Source organism: Sapajus apella, unplaced genomic scaffold (genome assembly GCF_009761245.1).
Source record: "Sapajus apella isolate SASKATOON/1434 unplaced genomic scaffold, GSC_monkey_1.0 scaffold66, whole genome shotgun sequence".
NCBI classification, from domain to species: Eukaryota; Metazoa; Chordata; class Mammalia; order Primates; family Cebidae; genus Sapajus; species Sapajus apella.
This window is the reverse complement of record NW_022437006.1, coordinates 4437278-4456381: the sequence shown is the minus strand read 5'-3', so window position 1 is coordinate 4456381 and position 19104 is coordinate 4437278. Positions and strand designations below refer to the sequence as shown.

The 19104-nt window shown below is 35.0% G+C and overlaps 1 protein-coding gene across 7 annotated transcripts in view; it reads right to left on the bottom strand.

Moving 5' to 3' along the window:
* LRRK2 (leucine rich repeat kinase 2) overlaps window positions 1-19104 on the bottom strand; it is a 152124-nt gene that overhangs the window by 31446 nt on the left and 101574 nt on the right. For all 7 annotated transcript variants that reach the window (XM_032248335.1, XM_032248338.1, XM_032248336.1 and 4 more), the window contains 6 exons: window positions 18612-18766; window positions 17616-17762; window positions 17288-17479; window positions 16478-16624; window positions 11899-11999; window positions 5124-5314 (listed from right to left, as the gene is read on the bottom strand). In XM_032248335.1, coding sequence (XP_032104226.1) covers window positions 5124-5314; window positions 11899-11999; window positions 16478-16624; window positions 17288-17479; window positions 17616-17762; window positions 18612-18766 — 933 coding nt within the window. The remainder of the gene's footprint in view (window positions 1-5123; window positions 5315-11898; window positions 12000-16477; window positions 16625-17287; window positions 17480-17615; window positions 17763-18611; window positions 18767-19104) is intronic.

The window sequence follows — 19104 nt, the reverse complement described above, 5'->3', positions numbered from 1 at the left end:
AGTTTAATATTACAAAGTATGCTTAAAAAAAGGAGTCAAATCTGGTAAGTGAGTGATTTCAATATTTTTTGTTTTTTGGTTTTTTTTAGATTTTTGAGACAAGTCTATCTCAGGCAAAGTCCCAATTTTGGGAGACTTTTGTTTTGTACATGTCAATGATTACTTAAAGGCAATTCTGAATTCCCTCAATGACCATATGAATATTTTAACTATTTCAAAATGTAAATTAGTTAAATAAGAATTGATAGGATCTTGTTGTACTTGCCATTTATTTAATAGTTTGTTCTTCTTAAAACCATATAGAGGTTTATCTCAGGTTTAAAATTTTTCTCTATTCCATTTATTGTTGATATTTATTTTTCTGACTAAAATGTTTCCCAACGTTTGGAAAGTATTTTCTACCTTTTGGATGAAAACAAATGAAAATATAAGACTTTTGCTTGCTATCAGTCTCTTCTGTTTGAGTATGTAGTTTACCATAAACTAATCATGTTAGATATTAAAGTTAAAAAAGAACATTTGGGCTAAGAGTTAGAATGAATGAAATACTGTCTTGGAAAAGAGGATGGGTAATATTAAAGTCCATTGTTTTGGAGACTGATCCATGCAATCATGAGCAACTAGAGTTTGATATTTCAGACAAATAACAAAATTTAGTTAATATAAAAAAAGAACAATGTAAAGTTTTCATCTCAACCAGGTCCTATCCATTCTGAAAACATGATCAGAGAGCTCACTGTGTCTCCACAGTAAGACATCTGCATGGTAATAACATTATCACATTAGATGTCTACAAAATTCTGATTTCCTACTCTGTCTTCTCTGCCCCATGATGTCAAATTGACTATAGCATTTCATGTGATGTCACAGGTATGTTATAACCTACGTTGAAAATAATTTTTCACAAGACTTAATGGAGTTAAATTTAAATCATTTGCTTATTCATGACTGTTGGTTTTGGCTCACATTATATCAATTAATAGTTACTCCATTACCTAGTACCAATCACTTCTGGAAGGATTAGAAGCAGAGTGGCAATGATACCCTGAACTTTCATTTGTATGATAGCCTGGAGAGTACATATTTAATTGCATCAATACAGCAGAAGATTCTCTCTTTTCCAGGATGTAGTTGGGACATTTGGCATTAGGCCCATTCATTTCAGTATACTTATTTTGGGAGGAAAAAATAAGATAAATACAGTAATGAAGTTGACCTTCACAGTAAGTAATGGGCTTGGAAGAAAAATTTACTAAGGGCTTACTGAAAGGCCATTAGGTACTCTTGCCCTGTCGAAGAGAAAAGCTAAGAGATTAAGAATAAAAAGCTAAAGCCAAGTCATACATCATTGAATAGCATCCAAATCCTTCATGAGGCATGCCTCTTTTAGTATATTCATAGAACACAAACTCTTTCAGAATACTCCCCAAAGGCTAAAAAGAAATAGTTAAGCTTAATTTGAAATAATGTCAGTGGGAAAGAGATAATATCTTGGTTAGTTAAAATGTTCAATTATAGAATTTAATCTTAAGAAGTGCAGTTTTAATAGCTTTTAATAGAATAGCAAAATAGCTTTTGAAATAATAAGATCTTTCCTTCCTGACAATAATTTAGCCATAATTTGTGCATTGTGAAACCATGACTATTGTCAAATATTTTATTAAAATCGACTGGTTTATATTCAGTTAAACAGTCATTCTTTAATTGTGATTATTTTAAGAGTTGCTAAGAAACTTCTTTCTTCATAGCTTCAAGTAAACTTTATCTCATTCTGAATGGAATTATTCCAAAAATAGAATGCATTCATTCATTTAACCAATATATACTAGGTATCTATGAGGGCCGGTCATTTGGTACACAAAGCCATCTTTGTATCTCTGCTCTCTTGAGGGCATCACAATCCAGAAGGATTGTGCTCAAACAGTCCTGTAACACATGTCCAAATAAGGTTCCAGAAATGTGTAAGTACCACATTCTAGGGCAGCACAGAGGGAGAAACACACAGAGGTCAAGACAGCAAAGTTGACTATCCCACTAGACTGTAAACTTTCAACCTCAAGAACAATGTAATATCCAGCTTTCCCACTTTAGCACCTAAGACAATGTCTTGCACAGAGCATGTGCACGAAATGCAAGTTGGAGAAGCTAACACTACATGACAATAGAGATGGAATATGAGGAAATTCCTAAGGAAAATGAGCTCTCTAGGCAGACAACTTTGTGGAAAGAGAGGAATAGCAAATGCAATGATAGAGAGACATGAACATAACTGAAAATTCAAGCCTGTCATCATGGCTACAATACAGTGTGGACAGTGGGGAAGCAGGGGCTGCAAAGGGAGGCAAGAGACGTACAGAAAGTTTTGATGCTATGCCAAGAAGTTCAGATGCACTTTGCAGATAATTGAGAACTGCCACAGAATTCAAGATAATTCGAGTTTTATTTTAAAAAAGAAATTCTGATAATTCTCTGGACATACTGAACCAGCAATCGTGGCATAAAAATAAATGAATTGACTAAAAAGATAATGTAAAATAGAGTCAAGGACCTGGTGGACAAATGCATACATGCTTTTGGGGGAAGGTGTTTGCCCTGGATGGGACTACAAGTATCCTGGCCTGGCAAGTGTGGGATATAACAGAAAGAACAGATTCGTGGTGGGAGGACATAGCAAGGCAGGACATTCCATTTTGGAGATATTGAAACACAGGAACACACAGAAAATGTAGGAGACTATATATCTTCATAGATTTTATAGAATTATGATAAAAAGATCAAAGGAAGTAGATAGAATTGGAAAGGTAAGCTAACAGTGGAAAGCAAGACAGAGGAAGAGAGAGCATGTAACATGAAGAAAGTTCTTTTATGTCACTCTAAACAGCTCCAGTGTTTAAGGGACATCAAAGGAGCATAATTTTATTTACTCTTTTTGCATCTGTATCTATAGGTCTGTGATGAAACATATTTGGGGAAATAAACCTTAATGCTGAGTTTTTAAAAATATACTCAGTGCTGGTAGAAGATTGATAGCTACTGAAATCTACTAGCCTCTTGTAGTGCAAGATCCATAAAGCTCTTCTGGAATTATGCTAAGAACAAATTAGGCAAATTATTTTAAAATACTGACATTTCATTTACTTCATCAGAAACCGCTGGATTTGTTATTTAAAGTAAGGTTTCAGAGAACTAGAATAAGTCATTGTGGAGACAAGGTTTTTCAAAGAGTGTTAAGTAAAAAAAAAACCAGCAATTCTTCACTTTATAAATAAACACTTTGGGGATTTATGGAAGAATTAGGGAAAAACTAGAACCTAGAGTTAGTTAAATGAAGGAAAGAGATCTTTGAGATCCAGGAGACTAAGCTGCACTTTACCTAGATTAATTTAATGCAAGGTTCCCCCTGGTGTTCAAAAGCAGAAACATCAATTCAAATCCAAATCCCTGCACCCTGTTTCATTTTATAATCAGTACAGTTTTCAGTCATTTCTGGAACCTTACAGGAAGGGAAATCTACTCATTTAAAGCATGTAATTGTATATTTTGTAAGCTATTAAAGTTTATATCCTCCTGGTTGTGTTGTGTTTGTTTGTAAGGGGGTTGATTTGTTTTCCTCACTGCCCATTCCATTGACATTTCTGGATACTACCTAAAAGCCATATTCATGGCATTTCAGAAGAGAAAGAAGAGAAGGAAAGTTGCACATACTGCTTGGCTACTATGTGCCAGGCACTGTTTTCCTTCTTTTCTCCTTTCTCCCTCCCCCTGCCAATGTCAACACAATAATTTCGAAGGCTTACTATTTTAGGTGCTAGAGATACAATGGTGAACAAAATGAAAAGTCCCTACTCTCATGGTACTTAGATTCTGATGGTAAGACAGACAGACAATAAATAATTTTTTTTAAATGATAACATAAAGAATCCTAGGCAGCAATAGTCCTACAGGAGCTGGAGAGACACAGGGTTCTCAGGGACATCCTCTCTGCTGAGAGTCCTGAATGAAAGGATTCAGATAATCTTTTATAATAAGCAGAAAGCACATCTGAGAGTCAGACACTGCTGAGTGAAATGAACAGCAGATATAAAGCCTCTGGTATTTGCAAGAAACCTCGGGAATGGAAGTGACTGAGCACCGTGCCCAAGAAATAAGGCAGCAGACGGTTGATAACAGGAACAAGGCCTGAGCCAACTTTCATGTTAGAAAAATCACTCCAGTGGCTGGGTGAAGAATGGGGCATATCATGAGACAGAGGGGAAGCAGGGGACCAGTAGGCAATGAGAGATGATACTGGCTCAGACTTAAACCTTAGTAAGAGAAATTGTTAGAAGCATTAAAATATTTTGGTGGCAAAGCTGAACAGATTTGCTGAAGGATTAGCTGTGAGGTGAGAGAGGAATAAAGGAATGAAAGGTGACTCTCAGATATAACAACTGGGTACCTTGGGATGGGCAGCAATGGCTGAAGGGACATCAAGAGTTTCATCTGGAATGAATGTCATCCATTATTACAGAAGTTGTCACAATTTTATGCATTAAATATTAGTCATGGTTCATAGACTACTTAAAAAATTGGAATCAGAGATATAAAATCATAGTTACTAAGTGTGTGGAATAGTGATTAATCCCAGGCCTTTTGTCTTCAAAGACCACAGCCTGTCCACTCCACTATGCTGCCTCTGCAAAGCTTGACTGGCTGCAGGGATAGTGTGCCTCTGAGACAGGTGAGATGGTCATGCCCAAGAATCCAATGTGAATCGCTCTAGTCCCCTTGAGAAGTGTGAACTCATCTTTCCTCACTGGAATCATGTAACTGACTGACTTTGATACTGTAAAGCCTAACTTACACATTTTTATAGAAGTCAGACCAGTACAGGGTTAAGATTATGGGTTCTAGAGCAGAACATGTGTGTTCAAAAATTATTACTACTTGCTATGAGATTCTGCATTGTCTTCATACTCTCGTTTTCTGAAATTACAAAATTTGATCAGGAAACTGGTAGTTTTCATCCAAATTGTAAATTGTTACTGGGGCACAGTGTTACTAGGAAGTGTTCTCAGAACCTGAGAATAAGTCTGGGGTCACAACTGTCATGCACTGAATAGAAAACAACACAACCCGCTTACCTCAAACCATCAGCCACATGGAGTGCAATCCTGTGCTGTAGGGTTCTGGTGAGGCTGGCTTTGTCTTGCTGAAGCAGGCGATCCAAGGAACCCTTGGAAGCTAACTCCATCACCAACATCCTGGGACGAATCCCCGCTGCCAGCAAAGATATCAAACTGGGGTGGTGGAGGTGGCAAAGCACCACCAGCTCCTGCAAAAGTCCAAAATCATAAGAGTAATTCAACATCAGGTCTTACCCACTTATCTCCTTCTTTAGAGTGCATCAACAGGCTGACCATGCATTTCTCCAGATGACTGGTCATAGCAAACTTTCCATTTCTTCTGTGAGTTTTTTCCCATATTTTCAGTAATAAACACCTGGTTTTAAAACTACAGTTGACTCTTGAACATTATGGGTTTGAAATGCATGAGTCCATATATACATATATTTTCTTCTACCTCTGTCACTCTTGAGACAGCAAGACCAAGCTTTCCTCTATCTGCCCCTTCTTAGCCCACTCAACGTGAGGATGATGAGGATGAAGAGCTTTATAATGATCCACTTCTACTTAATGAAGAGTAAATATATTTCTCTTTTTTATGATTTTTAAGTAAAATATTTTTTTCTTTAGCTTGCTTTATGGTAACAATACAGTATATAATAGAGATAACATACAAAATATGTGTTAATCAAGTGTTGGTTATCAGTAAAGCTTCCAGTCAACACTGAGCTTAGTGGTTAAGTTTTTGAGGGGGTCAAAAGTTATATGCAAATTTTTGACTGCATGAGGGGTCAGCAGCCCAACCTTTATGTTTTTCAAGGGTCAACTGTATTGTCAGAATTAAATTTTTAAGTTATATTTTTCCTTTGACCCTACTTTTATCAGACATTTAATGCAGAAACAGTGCACACACTGTGGTCATACTAACTGGCCATGTCAAATTTATCTACTGAATTCTGGTTAGCCACAGAATCCTCAGCACAGGATTCTCTGAAGCCACTACTAATCAACTGCACCTGGCATAGGAGGTAAAACCTGCCTATAACCTCTGGTTTAATGATTACAAAAGTTTACTGAAGATAATGCTCAACTTCAGAGTAATATATGCCATCATCCCCACTGAAAACTCTCTAATGACTTCCTATTTCTCTTAGATTAAAATCCAATCTACTTTCATGCCCCAGGCCTCCCAGACCATCTCCTTTCCCCCTCCTTTTCATTCACCACCCTTTAGTCACATTGGCATTCATTCAATTCCAAGTTGAGCCCACCTTCTTCCCATCATAGGGTCTTTGCCTGTGCTGACGTCAATCCCTAGAAATCCCTTCACCCTTCACATGGCTGAAGTCTTCTTGCCATTCAGATCTTAGCTCTAATATTACTACATCCTCAGAGTGGCCCATGGGCCACCTTTACTAAGACAACCCTTGGTTGCAACAATTTCTCTCCAATCCAAAAAACATCCGAGATACCATTCTGGCTTGAACAGAGGGGTTGCCTTAGTAAGAGAGGCCCATGGTGGGCCACTCTGAGTATGTGGTAGTATTTGAGCTAAGAGCTGAATGGCAACAATCCTCTCTGTGGCCCACATCATATGAGACTTCACAGCCTCTTTTATGACATTGTTGGGGTTGAATTCCAGATTCACTTTATATTGTATGTTGCACTTTACTCTGAAACTGTAACTCAGTTGAAATTTACAGCTTATGTGATGTTAAATTGATTCATGCTTTAAACTGTGATCACTGCAGAAGTGCTGCTTCTTAACAACCAGCTTCAAAGGTGTGGAGTAGCAGCGCCCACTGATTTATCAGGAAACTGAAATGTGGAGAATTCTGCAAGCTGAAGAAGAAAGGCTGAATACCCTGAGAGGGGATTTTCCAAGAGCAAAGCTTCAGACTGTGATCACATTTGCTTAGTAGGTAAAATCTTTTTTTAATACCCATGTCTGATTAGCTCAGTTGGTTAAAACTGATGAGAACGAGTTAAGTTAACTTGGTTTATTTTCATAGGCACAGACAGAGGCCTAATCCGAATTTTCTATCCTGGAAAAGTAGCTCACTGATTGCAAAGAAAAAGAAGCATAATAGCACAGTGTAATATAGATCTGCCCCATAACTACTGGTAGAATGACCATCAAATGTCATTTTTCTTTCTTTTTGTTGTCATCTTTTCCTTTTTTTTTTTTTTTTTTTTAAGAGAAGAAGCACATTATGCACACTTGGTTTTTTTCAATTTCTTCCACCATTCCCTTAGTTGGCCTCCCTGCCTATACACTAATAGGCCCTGTAGGCATTATAATGTACTGATTTCCACCAGAGTTCCCCAAATATATTGTGTAAAATTTGAATGCATGCTCATGATTATCAAACAAGGCTAAAAAATCAATTTATATAACAAATTACCTACACATTGAAAGAGATTGTGCCGGATTTGATTCACAGATAAGCTTCTACATACAAAATATTTAACTCGGTTCTAAAACCACTGTGACTGTTGTTACTAAAAATTAAAATGCCCCAGGATATTTTGTACAGACATGAAATTTTATATTATTCAGAGTAACTAAAATAGTATAACTACGTATTTTTTAAAAGTTACAAAATTTACTTAGTTCTAAGAATTTTTTGTAATAAGTCAATGGAAAAGTAAGGATATGTAGGTTCCAAAAATACAGTCCAGTTCTGATATAAGATGGAAGAATTTCACTTCCTCTCTCATCCTGTTTCTATCTCTCATTCCTAATGTCAATAAAGGGTCAGAAAAAGAAATAAATTCCCAGTAGTATCCAAACAAGAGACAGTACAGGAGTGATCACTGTTAGTTGTATATTCTCCTTCCTTTCCTCCAAAGAGTACCGTGATATTTGCTGAGGTACTCAACCTACACCTATGCAGCCCATGGACTCTAGTTCAGGGGGGAACTAACCCCAATATTAGCCTCTCAGAACAGGGGAGAATATTCTAAGTAACACCATCCTCAGGGCCATAGTGATCAGTTCAGTAACAAAGGTCTAAAGCCAATCAGCACAAAGCATAGCCCTGAATGTGGTATTTGTTGAGAAAAGCACAGATGACTCAACTGGGGCTGAGAGACATTTATTTAATGGGTTATTATGTAGGCCATCTGGTTCCTTTGAAATACAAGTCCTCAAAAGAGATACCCTTTTTTCTTCCATACTTGGAATAAGTAATTGTGAGGCCTAGAACCAGTTTACCACAATGAGAAAAGCCACTCTGAAGGAATTAAATCAATATACCAAGGTTAAAGGAATTTTAAAGAAAATTGGCCTGAGTCACTGGATTAAACCAACCCTATGGTGCGTACCTCCCATGACATTTTTTTATAGATGAAAAGTGAAGATAATTTATCTGATAAGCTCATTGCAGAAAGTTGTTGATCTATGAAGAGATGTAGAACAGAGTCTGAAGTATCTAGAACAAGCTTGTCCAACTTGTGGCCCACAGGCCCCATGTGGCCCAGGATGGCTTTAAAAGTGGCCCAATACAAATTTGTAAGCTTTCTTAAAACATTATGAGAATTTTTTTTTTGGCATTTTTTTTTCTTTTTAGCTCATCAGCTATTGTTAGTGTATTTTATATGTGGCCCAAGACAATTCTTCTTCCAATATGGCCCAGGGAAGCCAAAATATTTGACATGTCTGATCTAGAACTCTCCAGCATATTAAGACAAGAAAATATAATGCATCACTAAGCAGAGGGGAAACAGCCTCAATCCCAAAATCACCAGAGTAAAGCCTGCCTTCCTTTGGCAAGTATGGTCTCAGCAGTCCTGATGATCCCTGCCCATGTGACCTAAAGAATAGAGTATCCTTAAGCAGTACCCAGCCCTTAAAAGCCTAGGGTCTACCTTCTTGTTCAGAAAGTGGTAACTTGAACAAGCAAACCTATATAAATGTGAAGAATGCCCATTCTAGTTACCTTTAATAATCAATATAGTCCTTCTTTGATAATCAATACAGTACTTACTTCACAGACATGAAGTCACCCAAAACTACTCAATTTGGAAAGCTAACAAGATAAAAGAACGATCAAGATGAACTCATAGACCAAATAACCTCAGAGAAAATAGCAACAATGCAAGTAACACAAAAAATTAAATTCTGATTGACATGAACAGAAACACTTGAGGACATTTCATCCAAAAATATGGCTACAAAGGAACAACTAGAGGGCACAGAGTTGCTAGAAATGAAAAATATGATTATCAAAACAAAATTCTGCAGAAAGCTAAAAAATTGATGAGGCAATTCTGAAAAACAAATTAGAAACCTGTAAGAGATAGTCAAGTAAGTAACACAAATTATAGATAAAACTTGAAGAGGAAATTCAAACATGGATGATAGACCTACAAGGCTCGTCATCTAATAGATACTCTTAGAGCAATGATAAGAAATAATGAATCATAAGTAACTACATATAGACTCCAGAGAAGCAGAGGCTTGACTGGATTTAGCTTACTACTATATAAATATATTATATATCTCATCACCTAACCTGGTACAGAGTAGCTGTCAGTAAAAATGATTAATAAATGTTAGGGAGAAAATAATACATAACAGAAGAGAATACACAGAAGATAATTTTTCTCAAAATAATAAACTAAATGGAATGAAGAACAACCTACACACAAACACATACTTGTAAAGTTTCAGAACACTTAAAATAAATGAAATTCAAAAGATCAAATTTTCAGTTTTCAAAATAAAATTAATGGTAGCCAAGATAGGAGTAAACATCTGACTGACTGTAAACTGCTCAGCAAGAGTGGGCACTAAATATCAAAGGGATTTTCTTCAAATTTTGAAGAAAAATTATTCCTAAAAAATAACATATTATATCCACCACATGTGAGGGCAAAATTAAGGTATTTTTAACATGTAAGGACTGAAAACATTTACCTTGCAAACACTTTTTCTTAAAAAAATTACTCGAAGACATTCTTCAACAAAAACTAAGGACAATCCAACCAAGAGAAGGCCATGGAATCCAAGAAATATTGAGGATAATCGAAAAGGGCGAGGAAACTAAGTCATAGATTAATCACTGTGCAAGCAGCCTAGAAATCCATCTCTCATGTTTAGAGCAGTAAGTCATGCACTGAATAAGGAATGCCTTCAAGGAGAAAGTAGATTCTGTTATACACTGTATACTTAAAGGCATGACAAAAATATGTATCTTTTCCTGAAATTTGTTTTTTTTTTAATATATATATAATCAGAAAATCTCAAAAAGTTACATAAAATAAATTACCACTGGTACTCAGGAGGTTAAGGTGGGAGGATCACTTGGGGCCCGGAGTTCCAGACCAGCCTGGTCAACCTAGTGAGACTCCATCTTTAAAAAAACTTTTTTTAAACCAGGGTTAAAATGTGGCCCAAATTAAAATATGCCCTTATTTTTTATAAATTGATGATAAATATATAACGATAGAGAATCCATTTGACTTTGATATTTGGAATGTTACTATTCTAGTAGGAAAAGAAGTTAGTGATAGAAGGCTTTATTTCCTTATTTTGGCTCTGTACAAATAAAATTGATATATATATATATACACACACACACACACATATGTATTATATATATAATACATATGTATATATATATTGGCTATATATATACATATATATATAATATTATATATAATATATATATAATATATATATATAATACATATGTGTATATATATTGGCATTGTTCTCAGAACAATATTGGCATTGGTTTTGTTCTCAGAACCAAACTATAGACAAAATGTGAACAATTTATTTATGAGTACAGAACAGAATATAAGTGTTATAAACTTTCACTACATAGAAATAATAAATTACAGAACTTGAGAAGGTGAAGGGAAGAGGAGAAAGAATAGCAGTAATTTTCCTCATCTCACATAGCAAGGGGTCAGTCCATGCTGTTTAGAGGTGGTGTACTAAAAAAACAAAAGGTTTCTAAATCATTCCAGGTTATAATTGTTACTATATGAGGAAAACTAATGTAACCATTTTTAAATTTTAGGAAGCGGACAGGGAGATGGAGTGAAAGTTAGGATAAGTGTGTTAACTTTCCCCATGTTTTGTAGTAAGTAATCAATAGCGGTTCTTATTAAAGTAGATAAATCCAGAAAAGAGAGGTTATCAGGGAGAGTTTTGGTTTAAGATTTCTAACCTTCAGTCAAATCAGCAATGTGAGATCATGCACTGAGCTTCTTTGACCCTGAACACATGGAAGTCATGCTCAATTAAAAGAAAAATAATTCTCTCCCTGGACCAGAGAAATAAAACATAAATACTTTAACGAAAACAAAACCTAAGTCAGGAGCTTGCTACGCTTCAAGGTCTGGAAGCAGATGGAGGGATCTCGAAGTCTGACTACCATGGAATACCAGGGACAAAATTACAGTGTTGAAAAGTCCCAGGTTTCTGCAGTTCTAACAATCTCCCAGGGAATGCCCAGCTGCTTGTCCACAGAGCACATTTTGAACAGCAAGGTTCTAAAGTGAAAAGGAGAGTATCAGTGAGTCTTACAAAAAGTTTTACAACATACTACGTATCACAATTAAAAGGATTCTCAAAACATAGTGCTTTCTCAACAAGAGAAACAACACAAAACTTTCTACTCCACGAAGAAAAGACAAGCTAGGATTGTATAATTAAACTCAAGTAAACTTTTGAAGGAAATGCGGTCATTATTTTGCATTTTCAGAACTCTATGCAAAATAAGAGTTCCAGTAGATTAATAATGTATAATTTGATATAATTACATTATAAATTTCTTACTTGTCTTAACAGCCTAAGTGATGTATGCTTATTAAAAATCTTCACAGCCACTTCTTCTCCTTCATAGGCTGCTCGATAAACTGATCCAAAACTGCCATCACCTTTTGAAAAAAAATACAAAGCACTTAAATTAATCTGTCCAAGCAAAACAAAACTAAATAAATTATATCTGTTGTAATTATATATGCTGTACACTTGAAGAGAAATCTGACCTACATGTTTCACTGAATCAAATCTCCTTTACCACTTCCTCTTCCTGCTACTCCAAGAAAGATACATCTAAAGTTTTTGCCCCCAACCTTCCTGTCTTCCCTCTACACATATCCTGCTCAGTTATGTCATCCACTTCTGTGACTTCATTTAACCATTTACATAGAACATTTTCACATGTTCACTTACAGCCACCTCCTAAGTGCTCTCCTGTATTTTCAACTTTGTGTTAGAGATTTCACTGGTATGTCCTTCCAGCTATCAATCACAGCCCATCGGAAGCCACATTTATTGTCTTTTTTCCTAACCACTTTTTATTCTACCTTCCACATAGCTGATGAGAACAAAAGCAAAACTCTTTTTGAAGTCCTTCTGGAGTTAAAATTGAGGCGTTATTTTAACTCTTGCTCCGGTCTAACCCCACAGCTAACACTGGCAGTCCACTTTGTAGCCTCATTCACATTCCTTTCATCTCCATTTCCACTACTACCACACCCATTTTGTGGCTGCAGCGCCTTCTGCTGAGTCCCAGGAGGCCTCCTGAGTTCCTCATTTCCAACTCATTCTCTCTGTCTTGCAAAATTAATTTTCCTACCATTCCACTTTGATTGTGTCAATCCCCTGCTCAAAAACAAATCATTCCATGTTGCTTATTAAATCAAATCTAAATTCAGCTCATTAGTCACACTGTGGCCCCTAAATCCTTTTAAAGTTCTCTTCTTGCTCTACTTCTCATTCTCAAGTTTCAAGTTCAGTAGCTTTCCCTGCCCTAGTTCTGGCTAAACAGTACACCTGAGGAGCTTTTTAAAACACTAATGTCTGGCTTAAGTGATTTTGATTTAATTATTCCCAGGAGGAAATGGCCACTAGATTTTTTTCTTCTTTTAATTCTGTATTTAGTAGAATTAGTAATGAGCAGGTAAGGTTGAAAACAAGTGCTTTAAGCAAACTGGAAGAGCCAAAATTTCCCAAACATGCTTTGTATCTTCAAGCCTCCATACCCTTGATGAGCTCTGCTACTCCATCATCTCAACCTCCCGGGAGTTTATCAAGCCTGTAGGGCCATATACATACCAAGAAATGGAGGCCAGCCTCAGAAACTGACCATGATCAGCCCCATGGACTGTTACTCTCCATTGATATTTAGCAAATCCTGTTTGTACAATATTTATGGTTCTCATATAGTGCCTTGAAATGTAGTCACTTGATGGATATAAGTGAATACATACAAAACAATCTATAAGGAAGTATAACAACTTGTAATTTCCAAGCGGTAAATTTACACATCTATGGAAAGTTTCCACCTATTTGTTTATTTTTATATGTCTATAATGAGCACATATAATTATATTTTATGGTCAGAAGCATAGTATATTAAAATAATTAACTCATTTGAGCATGTCTTGTATTTCTACTAGATAGTAAATATGTTAAAAGTATTATTTGCATCTTATCAGTCTTGGTATCCTCTTATTCTATCCCTCCAGTACTTAATAAATATTTGACTTTTAAAACCCATTAGTTAGGGTTGTTGGTATTCAGAGATCTTCAGGGAGAACTGTTACATATTGGAATCAGAAATAGAATCAGGTAAACAGAAGAGGGAAAAGAGAAAGAAAGCAAGTAGAGGGGGAAGGGAGAGAACAGGTTGGAGAGATGAAAACATATACTAGATGCATCTTGTTCTGCTTCACGTCAGTCTGGACAGCTATCAACAACAAAGAAAAATTGTAATGGAGCAGAGAGAAGAAACGTACTCTAGGGAGATACAGCAAAATTTCAAGTCGGAGTAGAGGTTTCTAAATTTTTAAAGTCCTTCTCTGAGAGTCACTGTTACATTAATATGGAGCATGGATTGTCATGTCTTTCAGGTGACTGAAAACAAAAATAAAGTTAAGGACGACTATTGTATATTTGTGACACCTAGGTTGGAAAGAAAGTTGGAGGCGAAAAAATTTTCCTAACCCCTCAAATCACACCACTGAAGTGGAAGTACCTGCCTTGGCTCTCCAAAAAAATAAATAGCTTCACAAAGAGAATATGTACCCTGTGGCTTCTCAGATGTGTGAACAAAATCCCACACATTTATATTTTAAAATATATTCACAAAACAAGTACATTCATATCTATTAAGGTGGGTTATATTAGTCTTTTTCCCAGTTATCTGGGAAAAAGAGAGTTATCAAAAAGCCTGTATTCACTGCTGTCCCACAAGAAAAATGGGAAGAGGGGAAATGGAGAGAGGCATGATCTTCCCAGATTACTCTAATACAAACATACTGGAGGCTCTACCTGTAAAATGTTTTTAGAAGGATACACTAAATTTGTTTAAATCACTGGTACTAAACTCCGCCTCTTTAGCAATATCCAGAGATATTTTTTATTGTCACATGTGGAGGAAGAAGGGGGAATACTACTGACATCTAGTGGGCAGAGGCCAGAGATGCTGCCAAACATCCTACAATGTACAGGATGACCCTCAATAACAAAGAGTTATCCAAGCCAAAATGACAACAGTTCAAAGGCCAAGAAACTCCCATTTATATTGCTTTCTGTAACTGAAGGTGGGATTTATGGATTTATGGGACATTGATATAGAGAAGGGAGGGTAATCACAAACATTTTCCTATCTGTGTAAATAAACAGACTTTGTAAATGACATTTCTACATACACTACTCAAAACGTGTCCATTCACCTAAAACACACTTTAACGCAGGGAAAAGAAATATTTTATGGATCTGTGTCTGACAGTTTGAGATTTCTTCAGAGGAAGGATGCACTATGTCTGGTACTTTCCGGTATACCTTGAAGACTGGGGTTGGTTAAGATGTAGGATTCAGCATTGACAATTCGTCATTTTATGTTAACCCACTATTACTAATATATTAACTTCCTGAGTTCCAAAGAATTTAAATTCGTCCTAAACTCCACAAGCAATGCCAATAAAGAAACATATAAAGGAGTTTATTTAGCTTTAAATATCATGTTCCAAATTTTGGACACTTTTTTTGCTAATATTATTATGCCCTTACTGATTTTAGGTATTATCTCTGTGGAAATTTAATTAAAATTAAATTTATACACACACAACAACAAAAACTAAAAAAAGTAATGTTAAAATTGTCTTCAAATGCTTTATATTAAATCAATCTGATGCTTTTCATAGTTGTCCCAATGACTCTCAGGAATGTTTAAAACTTGAGTATGTCAGCCTACAGTTAATAGTGATATACTGAATACTTGAAAATTTCTATGAGAGTAGATTTTAATAATTCTCACCATAAAAATAAGTATTTGAGATAATGCATATGTTAAATAGCTAAACTTCTCCATTCCACAACATATACACATATTAAAACATCATGTTGTGCACCATAAATATATACAATTTTTTACTTGTCAATTAAAAAAAAATGTTTTCAAAATATATTTTTCTTAAAAAAAATGATAACTAAGGAGCCAGACATATCAAAGTATCACAGGCTTTGTAAACACATTAGCTTTTATTCTGAGACACCTGAGAAGCCACATATGTAATCGACAGAATGACATACAGTCGCATGTCATATGTTGACTGTTTCTTTCCCAAAGTAGTTGGAATGCTTACATTTTTCATCTTTTGAAGTATGAGCATTTTTTAAAAACATCTATTAGGACTAAAAATCCATTTGCCATTAGAGGACAGGTCCAGGAAGTCAAGATACAAATGAGAATACTGGAACATGGTTACCATGACTTTACCTTTTCTCAATGAGCACTAAATATACTACATGAATTCAGTGATTTCCATCACTATTGAAAATCACTGATTGAATTCATGTAACCAACAAATGTAAATTGTTCAGCACACCAAAAAATAAATAAATAAATAACTTGAGTATGTCAACATGTAACACTTCTGATTTTTCAATTCCAAGGCTTTTTATGACTGTTTCTATGAGAATTCAGCATTTTCATTCTGAGTCATAAAACCTCTGCTAAGACTACACTGTGGTGTGCTTCTTGACCTATTCTGTCATTTTAAATATAAAATATGGCTGCTTCACTTAACTCACCGGAAAACCTTCTTATTTGCCTCCCACACCCCTGGCAATTAAAGCAAATGCAAGGATATATTACATAAATATTTGTGTTTCCGTGACAATCCCATCCTCATCTTGATCCTAGTCTACATGATCATGTGGAAAGCAAATTCCAGATCTGTAACATGATATTCCTTTAAAATATACCATTCCAAATAAAAAGCATTGTAACAAATATATGAAGACACTAAAAATCTATGAAAATATAATTATAAGATCTATTTTCTAAATTATAAGCAGAAAATTACATCCTAATTTTCATTCACAAACTAAAAAAAATAATTACCTAGGAGAAACTCTGGAGCTTGTTCAAATTCCAACTCATCATTATTCAACATAATATTTCTAGGCAGGTCAGCCAAAATCAAGTCAGGGGCAATCTGAGATATTGGAATGGTGAGCCTTGGTTGATCTGGATTTACTAAGAGATCTCCTGAGAAGTAAAAAAAAAAAAAACATTTTAAAAATGAAAACAACATTTAAGGGGATACGTAAATTTGTGGGTTTGATGTGAAAGATCAATTGAATATTTTCTATACTTTCTAATCTCTGCGTTTCTAACCAATCCCAGGTTTCTCTAGAAAATTTGAGAATATTTTAAAGATTCACTTAGTATGTATCTACTTGGAATTTTAAAAATTTATTCCTAAGTTCACTTGTTAGATAGTAGAATTCTGAACAGCTGCAGACTACCAAATATCTGACTAGAAAGTTATCTATTCTATACTTTTGCCACATTCATGAAGCTGAAGCTGCTATTATATGGCAGACATGTTGGTAAATTATGTCTGTGTATTGTCTATTTTAATCTTTATAACAATTCTATGAGATAGATGTGGTTGGTATTCCTGTTTCACAGATGAGGTTACGTTGCTTAATGAGCCAGCATTCAAACCCTGAAATTGTCATTTTCTGAATCTAGAATACAAGATTTTATTGGTAATAAATATAATCTAGTTTTCTGAATTGTCCCTATAATTGAATATACTATTTTTAACTCATCCCTTATGGATAAGAATGTTTACATTTATTTAAAGTCATTTCATAAGTATTGAAGGATCACTTAAAAGCTTTTGTAAGTTTTATCAAAACATACCTTCCTCTGCTTTCTTCATCAAGTCATCAAGTAAGATTTTTTTATGTTCTTCACCATCATTAAAACTATATAATGCCCATTTCTTCAATAGGGTTTCTCCTTCACCACAAATATCAATCTCCAACAACCCAGGAAACCATTCTTCCATGAGAGAATCAATGTGGTCCACAACTTGGCCCAAAAGAATACAGCCTACATGATTCAAAACAGAGCTCAACACCTTGTCTGAACTTCATACTGTCAAAAAGCTTTAAGGTAAACTTTTTTTTTTTTAAGTTTAGGTTTTTTTTTAGTGTTAAAATTGAAACATTTAAATTGATTTTCTTACCTTTTCTACAAGAAGGAACTGTAATTTTCAGGAAACTCTCTGGGTGATTGTCTATGACTTCAGATCCTACTAGACAATAAGCTTCAGGAGACCAATTCAAGTAGATGCCTTGTCGCCAGTACATTCTATTTGGGCGAAGTGCTCGTTCTAAAAGAAATTTAAATGGATCCAAATGGTGCCATTAATTATTAACTACCTCATAAATTAAAGGGAAAAAATCTACTGAACACACCACAAGTGACTATAATATAGATTTATTCATTTCAAAAGAAAGTATTGAGTTGTTAATGACATGAGTCCCCATCCATATCTATTAAATATTATATTAAATATTTTATCCATAACTTTACAATAAAATGAGTTAAATGCCCTGTAGATTAAGATACATTTCAGGATCATGCTGTTGTTAAGCAGTTTAATATGCTCAATAGATGAAGAAAGGGAATCATAAATAAGTCCTCATAATTTTTAAAAAGAAGTGATCATGCTAAATCCAAAACTTCTTGAGCTTTTTAATGCAATGTAACTACTGTATATGTTGATTAATTCTAAGCAAGGTAAGGTTTATTTTGGAAACCTGTAACACCTGTGTAAAGCTAATTTTAACCCCCAAAATGATATTTTCCCTTTGGAGCAACAAAATGTCTCTATTTATTTTAGAAGAAAGAGTTCGCATTATAAACACCTGTATTTGCTCTTTTTTTTTTTTTTGTAAGTTTCTCAGTGGTTGTGCAACAGAATAGAGATAATTACAGTCCCTACAATGTAATCACAGCCAAGATCTGAGTGAGGACATGAGGAGTTTTCTTCCTGACAAATTGGATGAGTTTATATGTTCTTGTGTGTCTTTACATTGCCTACTCCAAGGTTTTATGAGCTTATTTTCTGATTCTTCAGCTGCCTTCCAAACAAGTAAACTCTGAGAAAATGGCATATTACTTTTAATATGTCATCTCCCTAATTTCTCTAAATATTAAGTCATCAGTAAATACTCACCTCTCCCTGAAAGCATGTAAGGTGAAATCTCAAGTAATCGGTTGATTAATCTGGACCAAAATCCCATTGGAAAATAAGGCATTTCATATAGTCGGATGATAATTTCAGAGTTCTCACAATGGGGAAGCTCTATCACAGGCCTGTGGTCAGACAAACTAAAGACAAGGACGCTATCACTACACAGCCTCACAAAATACCCAACCATGTTGAGGAAATAACTTTAATGCTTAAAATCAACAAGGTAACTCTTGCAAGCAACTGCAGTCTTTTTGTAACATTGTGTCACTACATGTTTTTCCTACACCAAAAATTCAGTGATCATTAATCAATTCAAATGCATGCTCCGATGTAAATGCATGAAATATTTTCAGTAATCCCTATGTACTAATACATAAATTATAATTAGTTATACATAGACAAATAAAATCTTATATAAATCCTGAAAAATATGCATCCTAGAAAAAAGTGGATATTTATTTTTACAATTGGCTGC